We start from the raw sequence: 23291 nt of genomic DNA, 5'->3' as shown, positions 1-23291 counted from the left end.
TTGAAAAAATTCATAATTCAATTACCGAATCAAACTAGACGAAGAAAAACATATAATTTTATTTACTCGCAATTACATACCAAACATACCGAAACATAATTCACACAAGTATTAACTGACAATGTAAATAAACATACTAACAGACAACAAATTATTCTTATAAATATATAAAAAAAATAGTTTTTTTTAGTAATATAAATTTAACAATGATGTTACATCAATTTTTAAATTGCATTTTGGTTTTAAATTTTAATACAAATTTCAATTTTTTCTAAGTACATATTCGTAGTTTACTTTTCTTCACTTTGTACAATTTCTTTTTATGACCTAGATCTTCTTTTTTATATGGCTTCCACCGCTTAATAATTTCATAAAACTTAAGTTAAAATACAAAATATTATAAAAGCTCTCTTAATTAATAAGAAGTGACATTAATCTAGAAAATTCTTAATAACAAGAACGAGAAACTTTTCGTCGATCCGACCCGAGGTTGTTTTGAACTCTACTATAACGCGATGGATAAGAGAGTGACGTGACAACACTGACACAGTGTGACTTGACGTGTGCCTCTGACGTAATGTGACGACGGTAGAGCAGACAAAATAGAATCAAAATGTTAATTAAATTTCAGTAAACTGTATCTCTTTAATTTTTATGACTACATTATGGTGTAGTCTCGTAATATAAAAAGGAAAAGTTTGTGAGTTTGTAGGTTTGTATGAGCTAACAGCTGGAACTACTGAACTGATTTTAAACACTCTTTCACTAATAGAAAGGTACCTTAATCTTGAGTATGTACTATAGGCTAATATAAAATATAATTTATTAATACATTAGGACCTTTTCCAGGATTCCAGATTAAAACACAATTACAAGTATAAAAAACAACTAAAAATTTGAATTACTCCATTGAATTTTGTTAGTATATTATTACCCTATAGTTATACTGTATAAAAAATGATATGAAAAATTACATTTCAAATATAAATCCCAATATATTACAAACCACTTTTGGCAGTTTCTAGAAATACTAAAATTTCTGCTATAAGTATTTGTTTATAATTAGGCAAAAATCGACATCTACACAAAGATGGCGAACAATTACATGAGAAACGAAAGGTCACACCTATTGTAATTCAGGCTTGAGCTATCCTTTATCCCGTTTCTATAAACCTAGACGTCCTATCGCCTCTACAGTCAGCTATCATTTTAAATATATCTAGATATCTAGCTTTTCTCTATCCGATTTTTATTTAAGTCTAATAGCTTTTTAACACTAGCAGGGAATCCTAAACCTTCTTCCACTTACATATACCATAGTGTATATATCTGTCTCCTCAAGATATAAAAGAAAATGCTAATCTTCAAGCAACTTAAGTATACGGCAAAACCAAATTAACGGTTAAGATCACTACCTTTGGTCTTAAAGCGAAAATGGGCCAATCATAGTAGTTCGTTGGTCATGCTAAGACTTACTTTGATTGGCTTATTCTGATCCGAAGTTAGCCATTAGTAGTTTATTGAAAACGACACTCTTCACTCAATACTACAACTCCATTTACGAAACAATAGTAACGGATTGCAAAAAGTCCTTCAAATCAACACACTTCACATCTACCAAGTTGTTCTCCCGCGCCATAGAGTTAAGACTTTTCACACACGTCTCAAACACTTCTATGTTGTAGACTTCATCGCTGTTGGTCGCGAACACTGCCTCGTTTATTTCTTCGAACAGTTTTACAGTGACTATGTGTTTGAAATGTCGCTTCAAAGTCTCTATTATCGACGCCTGCAGCTCTGTGTCGCGACATACTAAGTTGAGAATGAATTGACCTGGAAATAAGGATTATTATTAAAAATCTGGACATCTACTTGCCATGCAGTTACTTCAGACAGGTAGAAGCGTAACTGGTGCAATCACTTTTAGTCATGTGTATTCCGCCCCATAATGAGATAGGGGGTGAGCCTGTCACCAATCAGACACAAATTCCAGACTGATACTGAGATGAGACCAGGCTGATACTGAGTAGAAAGACCCAATATCACTTTTCCCGATTTGGGGATCGAACCCAAGACCTAACTCTGCAGTCGTACCATAATACAACTACGCCACCGAGACAGTCAATTCTTGTCTGATAAATGGCGGAACTTGCTAGATGCCATGGGTTACCTAACAGGTTTGGAGATATGGGGGTGTCTTATGTTCAACGGAGGATGTCTACTAGGCAAATATTCTATGGCAAACTTTTACTATAAAATAAAGATTAGGAGCAGCAAACGCAAGCTTTAAACGTTAGTAGATTTATTTTCATTGCATTATAAGCATAAATTTTGGGAACCTATCAGTGATGTGTATTCATTTTAGTAATTAAAAGCATAGATATTACCTTTATTAGAGAGCATGGTTTTCACATCTTCCAGCACATAGTCATCGAGGAACTGTTTGGGCGGACACGACAGCCCCAGCGTTCGGTCCTTGCTGTCCATATCGAACATTATCGCTTCGTAGTGGTTACCTGTAATTGAATACAATCAAAAAGTTTTAGTCTGTAGTCAAATTATTAATGGTAGTTCAGGCATGTACCGCTAGATGGCGGTATAATAAATGTAATTATCGTTGGAATTTTAAAGGGAATATACACTAACCCCCTCATTCATAGACATTATTTATCAAAGGATGAAGCAATGTTGTTATAACAAGTCTGTTTCCACGTTTATCTGACGGCTTGCTGTTTGTTCAGGTTTGTTTATCTGACAGCCAACTAGATTCGAGTTGATCTCAATATTAGCCAATCACAACAGCCATATGTATACGCACTGCGAAGGCTGCCATACCGTCAGCACTGAGAAACAGACTTGTTATCACAGGAATGCTCCGTCCTTAGATAAAAAACGTCTATGAATAAGAGGGTATATTAGTATATTATATTAATAGTAAAATGAATCTAATTTAAGTGAACTGGCTTTCCAAATTTTTCATTGAATGAGTCCAGAACTTACAAAATCAGTCACAGTACACAATCCTATACAGTTTGATGATATGATGTGTTGTTAGTTTACAAAGTTTTTAGATGCCAAATAACTCACCACTCCTCGCCTCTTCCTTCAAGAAATCCAGACCATCCTTGATCTGCACAACCAACCTATCATCGGTCTTCAGCTCGAAGAAACCTTTAGCGACCTCGAGCATGGCGGGGTCAAGGTCGACGGCGGTGACCTTGACATCGTCGTAACACTTCCTGAGGAACATGGCGAGGCTGCCGCCGCCCAGCCCCAGCAGCGCCACGTTGGACAGGCCAGGAACGCGGGACAGATGCACGCCCACACACATGAACGAGTGGTACAGGGATATGTGGCCGAAGTCCACCACTTGTTTGGTTTTGTTCTTCCTTTTTACTATGGATAAATAGTTATAGCCTAAATGCAGTAGTGAACTTAGTAATTATGATATATGTTTCTTAAATTGGTGAGGATCAGGATTCAATGGTCAGCTTGGGAAACGAAATGTGCGAGTTATGACAGTCGAAAAATACTTCAAGTGTCTTAGATATATTTTTTTTTCACCATATGCATTGCTCAGTTCAGCATTATCAGAGCCGAATATCCCTGGTGCATGGTTCATAGGGGGTTCTTAATTTTCCCCATTGTCAACACCAAGAGGTCCCTGCGAATGGGATACTGGTACCTCCTGGCTTAGCGAAATTGGGGACCCAGACGTTTGGATTGGATGCCGAGATCCTCGAAATATAGTAAAAGTTTATGTAGACAGTTTTTAACGATTTACCTCATGGAAGGGTCAGGCTTAAGAACAAACAAATTCTAAGGCGAAGTTTAGATTAGCAAGAGAACTTGTTTTATTTAAATATTGCTGCGAGAACTTGCAATTCCAAACATAGCTTAACACGCAAGATTTTTTTTATCCGTGCCCAGCAAAGTGACTCCACTGCATCTGATGGTAACAAAGGGAGTGGAGTCAAATAGCATGTCGACTGACCAGAGATGATTACCCCTCGACAGTCGACACAATTATGCCGGCCTGTTGGAACCGGATACACACAGGCTGATCTCGGAACGCGACACACATGGGCCACTATGGCGGGTTTCAACACCTTATGCACAGTAGTCGCTAACCGTGCATTAAATATATCCTACCACCAGCACACTTGTAAACTTGGTCAAAAGCAGCACCCACCAGTCTTAAGCTTGGCCTCGGACTGCACCAGGAACTGGTTGTCGAGGAACACGAGCCGGCGGTGCGTGGCGCCGTCCACGTCCACATCCTCCACCACGAACTCGCCCGACATCTTCGACGAGCCCGAGTGGATCTTCACGCGGCGGCCCACGTCACTGCCTAGCGACAGGAACGGGATCTGAAATGATAACCCAGGAAAATATACTTGCTATGTCTGGGTGAGGTGGCTGTATTACGACAGCTGCGAAGTTTTCAGGTTCGATTCTTGGGTCGGGTAAAATTGTATTAGTTTTCAACTCAGTATCAAGCTAGTCTGGAATTGTGCCCGGTAAACTAGTAGATAAGTTATTTAACACAAAGAAAATTTCCGACCATAAACACCCACAATTCCAAAAGTATAATAGACAACCTTGACAGAAAGTAACAAGTACTAATTAGGGAATAGACTGGCTTTCTGGATATTTCGAAATAAACATATAAATAATTAGAAAACAACACCCATCATAATTTGGGACGGAAAAATTCTGGAGTGGCGACCTCGAACCGGAAGACGCAGCGTAGGCAGGTCCCCCACGAGATGGACCGACGACCTGGTGAGGGTCGCCGGATTCCGATGGATGAGGGCGGCCCAGAACCTATCTATGCCGCTTAATAGGGGAGGCCTATGTCCAGCAGTGGGCGATTCCCGGCTGAAATGATGACCCATCATAATTAAATAGATAGCTTAATAAAGATCTGCTCTTACCTGCCCACTAAACCCATACGGTATGAGCATCTTGGCTGAATGCGCGAGTTCCTCCTTCACAGCGTCGAGACTGTCGAAGTGATGTCCTCGCCGCAGCACGGCCACCACGAGCCGCCCGAACCGCGCCGAGTCCTGCAGCTGTCGTCTGCCCGCCGGCGTGCCGAACAACCACTCGGCTTCTCTGCAATGGAGGATTTGTTGTTTGGAATATAAGTTCTGAGATGTAAATATAAGTCCGTTCGCCCGCTGCGTTATTAATTTATTTATTAAAAGGAACAATTTACAAAACATACATCGTAGCCTCGTTGATACAAGGTTTCAAACAAAGAGCTAAATGTTCCATTATTTAAAAGTTAGGTTAAAAATTTTAGTTTGAGAATTAAATGATAATGAAGCTGTAGTTGTTTGAGATATAGATCTACTACTACTTGCAGTTATTGTACTAGAACTGAAGCCAATAATTACTGCTCTTTATGAATCTCAAAATGATCAATACCAAGTGACGCGTACTTAGCAACAATTTCTATCTATCGCATATCAAGAAAGGTGAATCACGACTGTAAAGCTGCGCTCTCTACCCACTGCCTCTGGATCAACAGCGTTTATACATGAAAATAAACATTTCACGACCAGTTAACGACGCAATTAGTGCCACACACATATCATAAAATTAACCCAACAGCGATCTTTTACAACCTACACTATCATTAAATAGTATAATAATATCAGCCCTATATTTACTGTCCCACTGCTTGGCACGGGCCTCCTCTACTACTGAGAGAAGTAGGCCTTAGTCCACCACGCTGGCCGAATGCGGATTGGTAGACTTCACACACGAATAAGCACATAATTTTAGAAAACTCTGAGGTGTGTGCCCTTGGGATTTGAACCTGCAGACATTTAACTCGACAATCCGTTCCACAACCAACTAGACTATCGCCGCTACATTACTAAGTGTAAAAATAAATCGCGGACAGTGTCTAAACATGATCTGATATGTCACAGTGAGATGGATGCAAGGGGGCGCTATAAACGACAAGAATAAATCAGCACGGCATCACTCGTTAGCTATACGACAGTTCCAGTATGTTCTACAGTTTACATGTGATAAAAATAGATGACTTGATATTATACAACATTCGTTGACAAATGGGCGTTCCCAATTACTGGAAGCGTATAGCTGGCGTGAAGCGTTCCAGCATTTAAATTAGCAACTAAAACAGCTATAGGATCTTGTAGTTGTTTTCTTTTCAGTCTTAAGGGTTTAGTCATGGGTTAAGGAGGTAGAAGGGAGGATGCAATTGAACCATACAACGACACTGCCCATCCAAATATTTATGTTTATGTCTCGGGGAAGTTGTGATAATTAGAAAATACAAAATATTTTTTTTTTCTGGTGTTATCACGGTCCTTTATAAATATTCGCTTGGTTACTATGATTCCTCGACACTAATTAATTTAATAAAAAATAAATTAAAGGCGAAAAATATTCAAAATACATGTGTTATAACTTTGTTAATAAAAAGTAATAACATACCCCGAGTACACTATTGAATACACTTTATGTTTAGAGCGCGCACTACTACTTCCTTAAAATATTGATTTTAAAACATTGTAAGTAGCGACGATAGCCTAGTTGGGTGTGGAAGGGACTGCCAAAACGAATGTCCGCAGGTTCAAATCCCAAGGGCACACACCTCTGACTTTTCTAAAAAATCATGTGTGTAATACTCTTTGTGAATTTATCGTTCGCTTTAACGGTGAAGGAAAACATCGTGAGGAAACCTGCACATCTGAGAAGTTCTCTATAGGAATTTCGAAGGTGTGTGAAGTCTACCAATCCGCACTAGGCCAGCGTGGTGGACTAAGGCCTAATCCCTCTCAGTAGTACAGGAGTCCCGTGCTCAGCAGTGGGCAAGTATATACTACAGGGCTGATATTATTAAGTAGCGACGATATATTTTTATTAAAAAAATCACCTTTAGCTAATCCATAAACTGTAGGTATAAGTAAACAAAAAATCTGCGCGCGCATAAATTAAAGTAGGAGTAAGTCCTTAGGCCGCTAATCTCGCGGCGCCAATTATAATTAGCTAACACAATTGGTAACAGTATCTCTAGTGGTTTCTAGCAGTGGCGATTGGACCCTTTATCCCGATTCCTATCGGCTTCCCTTTATATAGAATCTAATTATCATTAGAACGATTTACAGACCGCATTTATGTATATTAGTACCAATATGTTGTGTTCTCTTTCGGAAAATTTCACCTTGCGTCACTGATTTCTACATTCAAAATGCTTTTGCAAAACGATGCGCCTTGCAAAAATTATGCTAAATTTAATGCTCTTAGATATAACGCATTCGCATAATTTTATTTGCGGAGAATTGTTTCATGACTATTTTTATACCTGCAGAGGATAACAAAGTTCGTACAAAAATAATTTAATCGTGTCCTTACTTCATGAACTTTATAAAATGTACAAATTAAATATCCCCATTCATTTAGCGATGAATGTCCATTTTTTTTTTGTAATAGGAGAACAATTTTATAATTTTTTTTTGTTTCTAATTATTTATGGTTGCCTAAAAAAGTCTTTTAAGAATAAAACATGATAAATGTCAATTTAAAATTTAATAATTAGTATCTAACAATTGCTTTATTTTTATTCTTTCTAATAAAAAATTTAAAAATATTTTTTATTATTTAATAAAAACTTACCTACTAACTTGAAACGCAAAAAGAACTCAAATTTCTTTTTATACAGTCTCACCACGAAGTAGATATCACAGATTACTATTTTTTCAAATCCAAGCGAACACCACACACACGGTTGGTTGCACTTCTGGACAAGTTTTGGATTGTTTTTCGACGGGAAAGGCGGGCGTGGTCACGTACGCGATATACCGGGCATACATCCAAACCCCACGCAATACATCGTGTGTTGAAAAAAGGGGCAATTAATATAAAATTTTTGACGTATGACAAAAAAAGTTATACATTTTTAGAAAATTGTCATACACGACTCCATTTTCTATATTAATTATATATTAGTAAAAAAAAGTGTAAATACGGCACCTCTTTTGCACTCGGCTTTCGAAAACGGCGCATTATCGAACACATAGATAACTTATTATTGTAACAAACTACAATATGACGCGGGAAAGTAGTTGAGTATCATTTTCATTAGTATCATATAGGACATTTTGGAAATTAGCTAGACGACAAACTTCAGTAGATGCTAACGGGATACTAAGGCCGATTCTGTTGATTAATTCAATTTTAGAGTGCTACTAGAACACTGTTTATAACGTATCTAAACCTTTTTATTAAATAATCATTGGTAGTAACAATAATTTATTAAATTACTAAAAGAATATACGGATTACCGTATCCAAAAATTTATAATTAAAAAAAATATCAAACAAGTTAGAAACGATATATTTTACATCTACTATCTACAAAAATCTACTAAAGTTAATGAATTTGAATTCCAAGTTCTCAAAACAAAAACCTTATAAGCGACCTAAAAAAAATTGTTTTAAAAATTCATTCATTGAAACTTACGTACTACGTGCCGAAAATAAACACGTCTACAAATAATGCGTAAACAAGCGAATTTTCTAGCAAACACAGATATCCTTCAGTTTTCACAACAAACATATCGAAATAACAGCCGCCTCTGTTTTGTTTACTCGCAGGCGTGGGATTAGGGACGCCACGCGTCACTGTTTTAGAGGATAAATGCATTATTGATAAATAATGAAATTTAACGGAAGTGTTGAATAATGATAAATTTAAAGGTCGGATAATGTTTTATGTAAACGTATTTTATATATAGTATATTTAAAGGTGTCTTCGTAAACATATATTGTTTCTTTTGATATCCGCCGAGTAGCGTTGTTGTCTTCCGTGTGTCAAAATATGTATTGAACAGTTCGTTTAGTGTAACAACTAATAAATGTATATTCAAGAAATCTTACTCAATTTTACTCAAATATAGTCATAACCCAACAGGTTATGGGCCCAGGCATCGTGGTAGATAATATTTTGGAGAAAAAGTTGAGTAAAGAGCAGAATTATTACGGAAGTAATTTGGCACATATTTTGTGGTGTACAAGAAACCTACAAAATGGAGGTCACGAACTCGATGAAAATTGAAAAGTTCGACGGCAGAAATTTCAAGCAATGGAAATTTCAAATTAAATGTGCATTAAGAGCAAAAGGGCTAAACATAGATTTGGCAAGACCCAAAGAAATCAGTTCGCAAGTGCAATGGGATAAGGATGATGGTATGGCCATGTTCATCTTGACATCATCGATGGATTTGAATCAGATATCACTTATAGAAAACTGCGAAACTGCAAAGGAAGTCATGAATAAACTAGAAGCTGTTTATGAGCAAAAATCTGAATATAATAAAATGGCAATTCATGAGAAGTTTTATCAGTATTCTTATTGTGCTAGTGATACTATGGCACAGCATGTCTCTAAGGTGGAAAATTTGGCGAAGCAACTGCGAGAAACGGGTGAGAAGATCAGTGATACGGCAGTAATGACAAAAATTTTGAGCACATTACCGCCAACATACCGTTCACTTAGACAAGCATGGATGTCGCTTGATCAAAGTAGGCAAACGGTACAAAATCTTACATCACGTTTAATAGACGAAGAAGCAAGCCTTGCTAATGAAACAGCAGCAACAGTCAATGAGACCGCATTAGTAGCCACAAAAAGGCATAACGGAGAAAGAAGTGGAGACTGCCAGAATAATTCAGTAAATATCCAAAGAAATGCAAATCATAGATTTATATGCTACAACTGTGGAAAAAGAGGTCATTTTGCAAGAGACTGTAAGAAGCCAAGGAGAACATTTAAAAATCAGGAGCCTTGTGATATGTTAGCATTGAGTGCGGAAAAATATTCTATATTTGAAGAAGGTGAAGAAGGTTGGATATTAGACAGCGGAGCATCTATGCATATGTCATTTAGACGAGACTATTTTTATGAACTAAATGAATGTCAAAACTATGACATTGACAAAGAAGTTACATTAGGGAATAAACAATGTATTAAAGTATGTGGTGAAGGTACTATTTTAGTAAATAAACTAGTGAAAGGAAAATGGGAACAATGTAAGCTAGAGAATGTCCTTTATGTGCCTGAGTTACGAAGAAATCTTTTTTCTGAAGGAGCTGTCACTAGGAAAGGTTATGTCATAATGAAAAATAGTAAAAAAGCAATAGTAATGAAAAATAACGTAGTTGTTATGTGTGCGCAATTAAAAGAAAACAATTTGTATGAATTGGAAATTAAAACAATTAAACAAGAAAACTGTAATTTTGTACAGACGGATATCAAAGTTTGGCATGAGAGATTGGGACATTTAAATAAAAAGGAGCTTCAAAATATGAGTAAAAGTGGAGCAATTCCAATCACTTTGACAGGGAACGAGGATTTTATTTGTGAAGCATGCCAATATGGCAAGCAGGCAAGATCCCCTTTCTTGAAGTCTACTAGAGGTCCAACACAACCTGGTGAAATTGTATATAGCGATGTATGTGGTCCTATGGAAGAACCTTCTGTGTCAGGTATGAAGTACTTTGTTTTATTTAAAGATGGAGCTACAAGTTACCGTCATGTTTACTTTTTAAAACATAAGAGTGAAGTATTTAAATACTTTGTTAAGTACAATGCAATTGTGCGGAATATGTTTCAGCGTGATGTGCACATCTTGCACACTGATAATGGATGTGAATATGTAAACCATGAATTTAAGTCATTTCTAGAAGGACATGGAATAATTCATGAGCGCACAGCCCCATATACCCCGCAACAAAATGGAAGGGCAGAAAGAGAGCTACGTACAATTATGGAAAGTGCAAGAAGTATGTTATATGCGAAAGACATTCCCTTGAACTTGTGGGCAGAAGCTGTCAACTGCGCAGTATATTTGTTGAACAGAAATACGTCAAGTCAAACCGGAAATGTCACACCCTTTGAACTATGGAATGGAATAAAACCTAACTATCAACATATACGAATTTTTGGTTCGATTGGATACGTACATCTACCAAAAGATAAGAAGAGTACGAAAATGTTATTAGTTGGTTATGAACGTGATAACTACCGAATGTACGATCAGAGTACAAGAAATGTTACGACTTCATGTGATGTGAAATTCGATGAATCAAGTATATCAGAGAAAAGACAATATTTTACCGAAGTGAAATTCAATGAAGAAGAGAATGAAAAAGAGCAGTTAAAAAGCAGTTTTGAAGACCAACAAAACATATCTCTAGAATCTTCTTCAGATGACAGTATGAAAAGCACTGAAGATACTGATGACACTTATTGTCCTCCAAGAGGTTGGAGTTTTCAGAAAGAAGAACAGAGAAATATCACATTACGCCCTCGACGTAATAAGATGGAAGTAAATTTGACTGAGTTTAAAATACCGAAAACATATGACGTAAAAGAAATAAAAAATAAAAGGAAGCAAGCTATAGACGAAGAGATTCAATCACATGTAGATAAGAAACAAGATGGATATATAAGCATAAGCCGAAAGCGGTACATGGAAACTTTAATAAATAAATTTAATTTGTCAGATGCTAAATGTTGCAGTACCCCTGAGGATGTAAATGTGCAATTATCAAAGAATACAAGTAATGTGTCTGTCAATTTCCCTTATAGAGAAGCAGTGGGAGCATTGTTATACTTAGCATCTGTATCGAGACCTAACGTAGAGTGTGTTGTAAATGTTGTTTGTAAATATGTTGATAATCCAAGTCAGTTACATGTGACTGCAATGAAGAGAATCTTGCGTTACTTAATTAAGACGAAAGTTCAAGTCAATTGGCGGATGTCTTGACGAAAGCTTTGCCTATAACTAAGTTTGTTTGTATTAGAGATAAGATGATGAAAAATACATAGATACCTATTTCCTTAAATAAGTGAAATACGAAGTTAATTAATATGTAGTGCTTAGTTATTGGATGTAATAGAAGTAGATTAATTATTAAGTTAGAAGTTAATGACACCTTATAAATTTAAGTGGGAGTGTTGAATAATGATAAATTTAAAGGTCGGATAATGTTTTATGTAAACGTATTTTATATATAGTATATTTAAAGGTGTCTTCGTAAACATATATTGTTTCTTTTGATATCCGCCGAGTAGCGTTGTTGTCTTCCGTGTGTCAAAATATGTATTGAACAGTTCGTTTAGTGTAACAACTAATAAATGTATATTCAAGAAATCTTACTCAATTTTACTCAAATATAGTCATAACCCAACAGGAAGGATAAAGCTGTATAAACCTCGATTCCCTCGCGGATAGATTATGACATAAAAGTTTAATTTGGACACTACCTAGTGTTGTATTCAAAATTTAGTTGTTCCTAGGACTCAAACAATTCGGTTGTATATTTGCATCTATATTGATTAATAAATTCAAACATAATTACGCAACTTGAAAATATAATTATTAAATGCATCACTCATCATGACCAACGGAATGGAACTTAAACCACTTTATTACATACTAGCTTTTGCTCGCGGCTCCGCCCGCGTTATAAAGTTTTTCAAGCTAAAGTTTTCCGTTATAAAAATAGTAGTTTCCCGGGAGCCTATGTTCTTCCCAGGGTCTCAAACTGTCTCCATACCAAATTTCATCTTAATACGTTGGGTAGTTTTTGAGTTTAACACGTAACAGACAGATGCAGCGGGGGACTTTTTTATATTATTTAGAACTTTTAAGTGAAACAATCCCGTCATACATCATTGTTGCATAACTTTAACCGTTTACGCAGCGCAGGCAACGGAAGCTCTCAAAACTCATAATTTTCCCCGTTTTTGCAACATGTTTCATTACTGCTCCGCTCCTATTGGTCATAGCGTGATGATATATAGCCTATAGCACTCCAGGAACAAAGGGCTATCCAACACAAAAAAGATTTTTTTCAGTTCAAACCGGTAGTTCCTGAGATTAGCCATTACTGCTCCGCTCTTATTGGTCATAGCGTGATGATATATAGCTTATAGCGGTCCACAAATAAAGGGCTATCCAACACAAAACGAATTTTTTGGTTGAAACCGGTAGTTCCTAAGATTAGCCATTACTGTTCCGCTCCTATTGGTCATAGCGTGATGATATATAACTTTGAGCACTCCACAAACAAAGGACTATTCAACACAAAAATATGTTTTCAGTTCGAATCGGTAGTTCCTGAGATTAGCCATTACTGCTCCGCTCCTATTGGGTATAGCGTGATGATATATAGCCTATAGCACTCCACGAACAAAGGGCTATCCAACGCAAAAATAATTTTTCAGTTTGGACCGGTAGTTCCTGAGATTAGCCATTACTGCCCCGCTCCTATTGGGTATAGCGTGATGATATATAGCCTATAGCACTCCACGAACAAAGGGCTATCCAACGCAAAAGAATTTTTCAGTTTGGACCGGTAGTTCCTGAGATTAGCCATTACTGCCCCGCTCCTATTGGGTATAGCGTGATGATATATAGCCTATAGCACTCCACGAACAAAGGGCTATCCAACGTAAAAAGAATTTTTCGGTTTGGACCGGTAGTTCCTGAGATTAGCGCGTTCAAACAAACAAACAAACAAACAAACTCTTCAGCTTTATATAATAGTATAGATAATATAAAACATTCCCATGAAAATATCAATCTTTTTTAGAAAATTCCAGACTATTAAATACTGGAATTGTCCGCCAAACACACAGACGTGTGGCGACTCACGTGGCGTTATTTATATCAGGTGCCAAACGATCTGCGCCTATTTGCGCTCCCTCCCCCTTCCTCCCCGCAACTGTGAGATGCCTTCAACCTGACACTGGCAATACATATATTACAGTATATCTAACAAGGTGTTGACTTTCTGGGGCCTTAGTCTCTATCCCGCACGTTATTTTAACAGTGCGTAACAAGCATGCAACACAACGCATCATGTTTAGGACTATAGAAATTTGGCTTACAGAATACCATTCCACGCACATTTCTCGAAGATAACATGACACGGCCGCGTTACGCGTTTACACTACCATACAGAATAAGGGCCCTGAAGTCATTAATTCCCGTTGAAAACAAGCAGATTGCTGGTGGCGAGTACAATTATTGATTACACGAGTTTTGTACGACCTTTGTATATCTACTCATAGTTTTGAACGGGCCGACATAATTGTGTCGACTGGCGAGGGTAATCATCTCTCGTTAGGGCCATTTTCTGGTTCCTACTCCGCTTACCATCAGATGCAATGGGGTCACTTTGTGGATGTATAAAAAATACATTAAGTAATGCATTATGGAGCTGCCAAATCTGACCGCAATATAATGTGATAGGATGCGACCTCTTGTTAGATAACATGGTTATTTAACTACACTGTACTTGCTATCATGTGCATTGCAATTATAAACGATCAAATCATGCGTAAAAAATAACCAATCATATAAAAATTTGTTTGACATGCTAACACATGACTTGTAATATCGGCTCTGTATTATATACTCTCCCATTGCTGGGCACGGGTCTTCTTTAATGCTGAGAGGGATTAGGACTCCACCACGCTGGCCTAATACATGACAGATAGATCACTTACTTTGACTTTATTCTCGGGATCTATCCGAAGATAGCAATCGGGATCATTTATAAATTTCGATCGTTAATTGTGCAGCGATAAACCAATACAATTCTATTTGACAAGCATAATGATTACAATTACACTTCATGTAAGACAATCATTTGTAGTCGTATATTCATCATTCGACTAATAGCCGCGCGTGATTTATTGGTGCAGCTATAACTGTCTTAGATTGTAGCGCGGTGGTGCAACGCGTTGGCATTAGAGCATGGTATTGCGGCTATAGCACATTGAGCGTGACACATTAAGGATTCTAGGCGGCAGGCGCTATGGACAAAAATAATAAATCGAATATTTAGTCACAATATATAGACACAAACGGCGATAGCCTAGTTGGTTGTGGAACGGACAGCCGAGACGAATGTCCGTGGGTTCAAATGCCAAAAGGCACACACCTCTGACTTTTCTAAAAAAATATGTGTGTATTCTTTGTGAATTTTCGCTTGGTTTAACGGTGAAGGAAAACATCGTGAGGAAACCTGCAAACCTGAGACTTACTCTATAGGGATTTCGAGGGTGTGTAAAGTCTAGTTCCACCAATCCGCATTAGGCCAGCGTGGTGGACTAAGGCCTTCTTCTCTCAGTAGTAGAGGAGGCCCGTGCCCAGCAGTGGGATAGCCCTGTATTATATAATACAGGGCTGATATTATAATATTATTTAATGATGTAGTGTAGGTTGTAAAAGATCGCTGTTGGGTTAATTTTATGATATGTGTGTGGCACCAATTGCGTCGTTAACTGGTCGTGAAATGTTTATTTTCATGTATAAACGCTGTTGATCCAGAGGCAGTGGGTAGAGAGCGCAGCTTTACAGTCGTGATTCAGCTTTCTTAATATGCGATAGATAGAAATTGTTGGTAAGTGCGCGTCACTTGGTATTGATCATTTTGAGATTCATAAAGAGCAGTAATTATTGGCTTCAGTTCTGGCACACACCTCTGACTTTTCTAAAAATTTATATGTGTATTCTTTATGAATTATCGCTTGCTTTAACGGTTAAGGAAAACATCGTGAGGAAACCTGCATACCTGGGAAGTTCTCTATAGAAATTTCAAGGATGTGTGAAGTCTACTAATCCGCACTAGGCCAGCGCGGTGCACTAAGGCCTAATCCCTCTCAGTAGTAGAGGAGGCCCGTGCCCAGCATTGGGACAGTATAGAATACAAGGCTGATTTTATTATATATATATAGACACAAGTTCCACATTAATCATTTTTGTTAAGTCGTAGTAGTAACTGAGGCGTCAAAAAAAAGGCTACGGCTAAGGTGAATGCCAGCATTCTCTGATAACTGGTCTGAGAGAGGAAGGGAAGGTAGGAACTTAAGAAGCTTCTTAGGGTGAGGAGTATGGATCAATATGAGTAAACTTTTAGGCCCGAAAGGTGTACTACCAGAGTATAATTATGCAATTACAAATAATTGCATAATTATACTCTGGTATAATATACATATACAATATACATAAGCAAGACACAAATGTCTTGCTTTGCATCTGTTGGGAAAACACGAATGAGTAAACTATATAGGATTCGAGCTACATATTTATTAGCGGACGTCTCCCCCTTCGACACTATCGCGAATCACAAGAAAAACTTACTTTTGTAAATAGTGATAAACTATAACTGTATTGCGAACTCATTTGGGGAAGAATTAAAAACAGTATATAGGTATAAATCTCCATCTATCCAAAAGCATTCTGAATAGGAGAGCGCCTTTTTTATTGCTTTGAATGACGAGATAAGCCTGCCATTCACCTGATGGTCAGCAATACAACTGTCCATAAACAGTAAAAACACCATCCTAAACCTTGAATTATAACATATTGTTTGGTATTCCACTGCGCTCGCCGTCCTGAGACATGAGATGTTAAGTCTTATTATGTCCAGTAGTTACACTGGCTATAATTTGCGATACAATGCGCTTATGCCCATGAAAACCTATTGACATATCAATGTTTGTTTTACTCACCTCCCCTGCGGCACTATAAAGACAGCATATTTGTTGATGATCTGCGAGTGCTTCTTATCGACGACATACAGTGTGTACCGCGGCGAGTCCTCACCGGGCAGCATCAGGTCCAGAGACACCTGGACATTTTATACTTTATTTAGCATTTACAATTATTATATAAAAACAAAATAATTGTGGTATATATATAGTACATAACTGATTGCGTAATTTGAGCATTTCAATTGACTTTACTGTAACATGAAAAAAAAATTGAACAATGTGATGTGGTATAATTGATGCTTAAAGATAATGCAGTTTAAATTGTAATGCATTTTTCTTATACAGCACGGCAGTTACCCCACTGCACTTGATGGTAAGTGAAGTGGGGTCCAATAATTTCAACTGAACAGATATCATTAACCCATGACAGTTGATAAAATTATGCCGGCCTGTTGGAACCATATATACACAGGCTGATCTTAGAATGTAACATAAAACATACTTACATAGACCACTATGGTGGGTTTTAATACCTTGTGTATGGTGGTTGCTATACAAGCAAATATGAAATATATTCTACCATCAGCAAATAACTACAGTATTTGTGAGACTGCTGTGCCAGTGGGATTTCTGTGCAATCTATATGCATAACATTGATTTCATTGTACCTGTAGTACTGCAGCAAATAAAATATTTCTACCTCATTTTCATCATCCAGATTAGTCTTAGCCAGTCCATTGGTGATGAATGCTGCATCCTGTGCTGACTTCACATGACTCTGCAACTCCTCAGGAGTCTGCAGCCTCACCATTTTATCTCCAGCCATACACACTTCCAAAATCTGTGAAACATAAAATTTTCATAATTCAATTTTGTTAAATAAGTATATAAAATAAAATTTATTACCTTTCTCAAATAATGTTTATCAGTTTACTTTTACATAAAAACCACAATAATCACTCATCTAATAGAATTTATATTATGATGAAAATTTCTTTAAATTTTATTTCAAGAATTTTTTTAATAAGCCCTTTAAACTCACCAATTGTGGCATAACTTTAAACTTAGTGGCCACAATCACAAACACCGGTAATGTTGCCCCATCTCCATCCTCAGCATTTTTCTGCTCTGCCTCATGGCACCGCACCACACGGAACATCCAGGACTTGTCACAGAATGTTGCCAATAATTTTGCAAGAATATGACTTTGTAGTAGCGACACACAAATAAACCGGCCTCCAAGCTTCAATACTCTTTTAATTTCCGAGAAATACTTGTCTATGATCGCGTTAGTTTCTTCTGTGTTATCTGGCATTATGGCATCCAGAGTACCTTTATCCAGTACCACATTGAACTCTTCATCTCCAAAGGTCATATTAGTCGCATCCATGCAAAGAAACTTCATATTCGCTCTCTGCGCGTTTATAGACTTCATCTGTTTGATGACGATCTCGGAAACGTCTATGTTTGTAATGTTCTGGTATCCGACATCATACAAATCAGCGCTGAGACTAGAATTACCACATCCGGTTACAAGTAATGTGTCTTTCGGCTTTATGTATTTATGGAGCTGACCGCATAGCTCTAAATACTCGCCGTACCTAAAAACATATTAAAGTAATGAAGTAAATATAACATTGATCAACCTAAATAGTGTGATTATTCCAACCATAACCTACCACTCAAAAGCCTTGTTACCACGTTTCTTGAAAAATTTATTCCAATAATCTTTTTCACTGAATTCTTTGTGGCTTTTAGGGAGAAGATTCATTTTGAAAATCAAGTAATTTCAATAATAAATACAAAAACGCGCACATGCACCGTTTGTTTTTGTGTCAAATTGACATTTAGAGCAGTTCTACCATCTTAATGTTGTTCCATTTTGTAGATTTTCATAAACAATAAAATTCATTTGTTGTTAATTCTATTTCGACATATCAACATCCTTAATACGTTTACATTTTAAATTTTTTTTATATTTTTTATATATTGTTCTAAAATATTTACATTTGAAAAATTATTATCTACATCGTGGGGTAAGTAATAAACAACATATACATCTCGGTTGTAAATGTTCAAATTTATCCCCTATATTTAAATATATAAATGATTTATAAACAATTTACACATGTTTATTTTTATTTTTATAGTAAATTATTAATTTATTTCGTCATTACTCATATATTTGGTAAGACTGTTTGATTTGGTTTCCTTAGTGTATTTCTGAGCGAGAAATTACGTAAAAAATATGGTGGAACGTGTTGTGGTGTGATTGTAGCGAATTTGTTTATTTTGCGTGTTATTACGATCTCATTTATAGTTTTCCATATTAAACCGTACTTAACGTTACAAAAACCACGATGGCCATCCTTTAGTCATGGGTTTTAGAGATTATCGCGAGTTAAAATCGTGGATACAACATCACTTTTTTGGAGTGTTTTCGAAGGGTAAAGAAAAACAATGAATAAAAGCAAACAGGACAAGTGGAAAGCTTTGGCTACAGTTAAATCATTTGATTTAGGTAAGCGATGCACATTTAAAAGTACTTTAAGTCAGCATGCACTTACCATTATTCAAGTATTGCTTACATTCTCTGTAGCCTTGGCTACTGCCTACTACTGTCGCCGTGGTGTAACGGTACCTTGTTACTTAATTAAAACAACCGTATAAACGTACAATTATGCTTTTTTAAAAAAGGTGACCTGTAAATATATCGTACCCATTATATTGACATTTTAATATTAATTATCAGATTATCACTAAGTACCTAATTATTTTGCACCTATTTATAAACGTTTGAATAAAAGTATGATGAAACTACACTTACTGTTGTAGAATATTTACGTAAAACACCACAAACTTTGCCTGTTGATAGTGATACCATCAGGTGACCCACTTCTAAGCTTGCTTTCCGCTTCATATATTACCATGTTTAATAGTTAATAATTTATGTAATTAAATATTTTAATATAACAATGTTAACTCCTGTACAGTAACTTGCTGTAAACATAATGTCAAAGATTGTTCTTGCTGTGCATTGTATATTTTTTACATACATACATAACATCACGCATTTATCCCCAAAGGGGTATGCAGAGACGCAACCAGGGCACCCACTTTTCGCGAAGTGATAGGGGGCGAGCTTATCGCCATATCGGGCACAGATTCCAGACTCAGGGCTGATACTGAGTAAAAAAAACCCAAATATCACTTTGCCCGACCCGGGACTCGAACCCTGGACCTCAGAGCGCTAATGTACCAGGCATGCAATACAACTACGCCACCGAGGCAGTCTATTTGTTTCAATATTTAAATGCAAATAAGCATGAATTTAATGTCATAACGGTGCATATACTAAAAAGACATTGAATATTACTTCAATTTTAAGCAATAACATGATTCTTATTTATATTTATTAATATTAGTGTGGCCATTTTGTACCTTTATCAAGGTACTCTATAATAGGTGGTTAAAATGTTCTGTGGTTTAATATATAACTAACAAACTTACATGTATGTTTTAGTAACCACAACTACTAGAATGTTCTTGTACATTTCACAGGAAAATGTAGTTTCTATTCCTTTCCAATAAAGTTTAGTTTCGGATGATACATTTTGATGAAAGTATGTTTTTAAACTGTGGTTGAAATGTGATAGTTAAAATATAATATTATCTTCTTTTGTATTCAATGTATGCATTACTTTTTTTGTCTCTGAGCTCATAATTGAATTATACTAAGGTTTAGTACTCAGTTGTAAGGTTTAGTGTCAAATCTTTTGTAAAAGTTGCTTGTATATTTTATTTGTTCTAAATCTTATAACCGGTCAAAGATTTAATATTTTGTGAGTGAAGACCCTGCCTCGTGGTTTCCGGTTCTAGGCTGCAGATATTAGGCAAGCTGTTTTTCCAATTGCTGAAAGTAGGGTAACATTTTATTAGAGGCCCAAGGCTGTTGGCCCATTCACTACCTCCTAAGACCACCACGATCTTCTATATAAACACCTTAATGATATCAAGTATAAAAATAACTTCATTGAAAGTGATAACAGTAGTTACTAATCATGATATGTCAATATTTTAAGTATTTTCAAGTATATTACATCATATTAAAAGAAACACTTTGATGATTTAATATTGTGTGTATGCTATTGCAAATGTTAAGCTGATTGATTGATGACTGAGGATTGATGCATGTATTGACACAAATGTTGTGGGTCCAAGGGCAATATCCAATATGCCTTTCTACTATTGTTAATTTAATAGAAAATAAAAAAATGGGAATGATATATAACAATAGATTTATGGATGGGATATGTCATTCTCATATTTTAATTTTTCAATGAGCATTAGTGATTGTACAAAGTCGTCTTGACCATGGCCTCAGATGTTGCATGCATCATCATGCATCTATCATAGTTTCTACTTATTAAATATATGTATACTTATTCTTTTAAGTTCTGATGTGGTATATATTTTTATAGGATCAAATACTTGTAGATAGACTATCTACAGTATAAAGAATATACAATTATATTATTATGTATAGCCTAATTAATATTTTTAAAATATTCTATTGAAGCAAGCAATTATTCCACAATAATCATAAAAATAGGACATCTTTTCTTTCCAGGGCCAACTCTGAACAGCAACCATGAATCAATCATCCAGCAGAGCATGCAACAGATTGACCTCATTAATGCCGCCGCCACCACACCCATCAGTCTCCTGGTACAGTCCCTGGTCAAACAACTTTGCACACTCCTCGAGAAAGACACCTTGAAGGCCAACCAGCTGTACAACACAATATGTGAGAAGCTACACAGCATGAAGTTGATAGATGACTCATACGCAATGGGCGAGTTTGAGGCAATGAGGAGTCAGTACCAACGAGCGTTGTACCAATTCGTGACAGTCGCAAGCGGAGCAGAAATCCCCATTACCTTACCAGCGACCTGGCCCATAACAGCCGGTTCAGGCCTCGAATGGTCCAGATACCATCGGGATTTCGAGGAGCTGTACTTCATAGCTGGCGGTGGGTTTGGAAGCGTCTTTAAAGCTCGACACCGGCTTGACGGTGTTGAATACGCAGTTAAAAAGGTTTTCATAAAGTCTGCCAATGTAAATTCAATCATGAACCATTTGGCCGAAGTGAAGACAATAGCAAGTCTCAATCATCCGAATATCGTTAATTATAAAGCGGCATGGTTGGAACCGATGATAGAATCAACTACGGTGAAAAAAGGCCATAAATTCCAAATGGATACTGACAGCGACGAGTTCTCCCTCGATTCCAAACTGATTTCATCAGCGCACCCGAATACGATAACGTCTTTCAAAACACACAACTCTAAAGAGTTGAAGAAGGAGAAAAGTATGTCAGATTTCAGTATTTCCTTCCAAAACTCAAATAGTTTCGAAGACCTTACAAACTCTGATGATGAATTAGAAGAATCCGACACAGACGATGATTCCAAAACACCAGAAGAGAACGCCATTTGTAATTTGTTCACTGGAGTGGAGTTCGAGAATTGCTCTCGTATAAATCTCAAATGGGCCACCTTGTACATCCAGATGACGTTTTGCCAACAAACGCTGAAGCAGTGGCTCGACGAGCGCAATAACCACATGATAACAAGAAACTCGGAAGACCTGACGCTGCCCTGTGATTCTCCTCTAGAACATCACGATTTCAACTATCCTGTTGCATTTACGCACATAGACTTACTGATAGACATGTTCACACAGTTAGTGAGGGGGCTCCATTATATTCATTCCCGTGGGATTATCCACCATGACATCAAGCCAAGTAATGTGTTCGTGGCACCGCATGAGGGAGGTCTTTTGGTACAGTTGGGTGATTTTGGCCTTGCCTGTCCGCTGCAGCAGTCGCATTCTGGATTGGTGCTTGGGACGCAGTTGTATGCTGCGCCTGAGCAGTTGGAAGGGCAGTGTAATCCTAAGGTAAGTTTATGTGACGAATAACTGAATGTATCAAGTCTTCGGGCTTTTTATACCAAATTAGTTGAAAATCTTTTCATTTGACGATTCATGAAAGCTTTAGTAGTATTTCGCATTCAGGTGTAACCTTATAACAAATAAACCTTTCACTAAAAAACATGCTGCCTTTATCTTGATTAAGATTTCAATAAATGATATAGTATATCAGAAGAAACCAGTAGGTATTATATTTTTTTCTTTCGATTTACGAATCGTAATACTAATGTTCCTAATTTACATTTTCCAGAGCGACATGTACAGCCTCGGGATAATACTTCTAGAGATGGTGGAGCCCTTCGTCACCAACATGGAGCGAGTAAAGACCATCACCGACCTTCGGAAGGGCCAGATTCCAGCACACCTCACTGCCAACTATCCCAAAGTAGCCCATATCATAGGAAAACTGGTCCAGCGAAGACCAGCTAAGAGACTAGATTGTGCCCAACTCTTAGAGGAATTGAAAAACTTAAAAGAAAACAAGGACGAGACCATCAGGTTGTTGAAGGAAGAATTGGTGGCGAAGGACGAAGAAATCGCAAAATTGAAGATGATGCTCGCGAAACTTAATTATAATTCCTAATGTGTGATTGTGTGTGAGATTGTAAGTTAATAATTAATTATAGTATTTTTTCTACTTTTTGTTTTATTTTTATACAGCACATGACATTGATTTTTAGGATAGAAAATTATATAGAACGATTTGTTGCTAGAAATAAATTATACTAAATAAAATTCTTCAGAAT

The 23291-nt window shown here is 36.8% G+C and overlaps 2 protein-coding genes across 3 annotated transcripts; one reads left to right on the top strand and one right to left on the bottom strand.

Annotated features, from left to right (window-relative positions):
- Positions 1-43: 43 nt before the first annotated feature.
- On the bottom strand, positions 44-18322 carry LOC115445966 (eEF1A lysine and N-terminal methyltransferase homolog). Its single transcript, XM_030172493.2, has 9 exons — positions 18231-18322; positions 17594-18152; positions 17252-17392; positions 16570-16688; positions 4938-5118; positions 4193-4370; positions 3088-3396; positions 2388-2516; positions 44-1833 (listed from the first exon to the last, which is right to left on the bottom strand). Exons 1-9 carry the CDS (start codon positions 18320-18322, stop codon positions 1559-1561), a joined length of 1983 nt encoding a protein of 660 aa, XP_030028353.1. The 3' UTR covers positions 44-1558.
- A 453-nt stretch (positions 18323-18775) lies between these two features.
- LOC115445975 (eukaryotic translation initiation factor 2-alpha kinase 1) lies at positions 18776-23184 on the top strand. 2 transcript variants are annotated; one of them, XM_030172501.2, is made up of 3 exons: positions 18776-19072; positions 21182-22512; positions 22796-23184. In XM_030172501.2, exons 1-3 carry the CDS (start codon positions 19012-19014, stop codon positions 23126-23128), a joined length of 1725 nt encoding a protein of 574 aa, XP_030028361.1. In that variant the 5' UTR covers positions 18776-19011; the 3' UTR covers positions 23129-23184. The 2 variants fall into 2 exon arrangements, with proteins under 2 accessions (XP_030028361.1, XP_030028360.1); XM_030172500.2 differs by having other exon boundaries at positions 18782-19072; positions 21164-22512.
- Positions 23185-23291: the final 107 nt, after the last annotated feature.

This window comes from Manduca sexta, chromosome 23 (genome assembly GCF_014839805.1).
Source record: "Manduca sexta isolate Smith_Timp_Sample1 chromosome 23, JHU_Msex_v1.0, whole genome shotgun sequence".
Classification (NCBI taxonomy): domain Eukaryota; kingdom Metazoa; phylum Arthropoda; class Insecta; order Lepidoptera; family Sphingidae; genus Manduca; species Manduca sexta.
The sequence above is the reverse complement of the archived record's forward strand: the minus strand, read 5'-3'. Positions and strand labels throughout refer to the sequence as shown.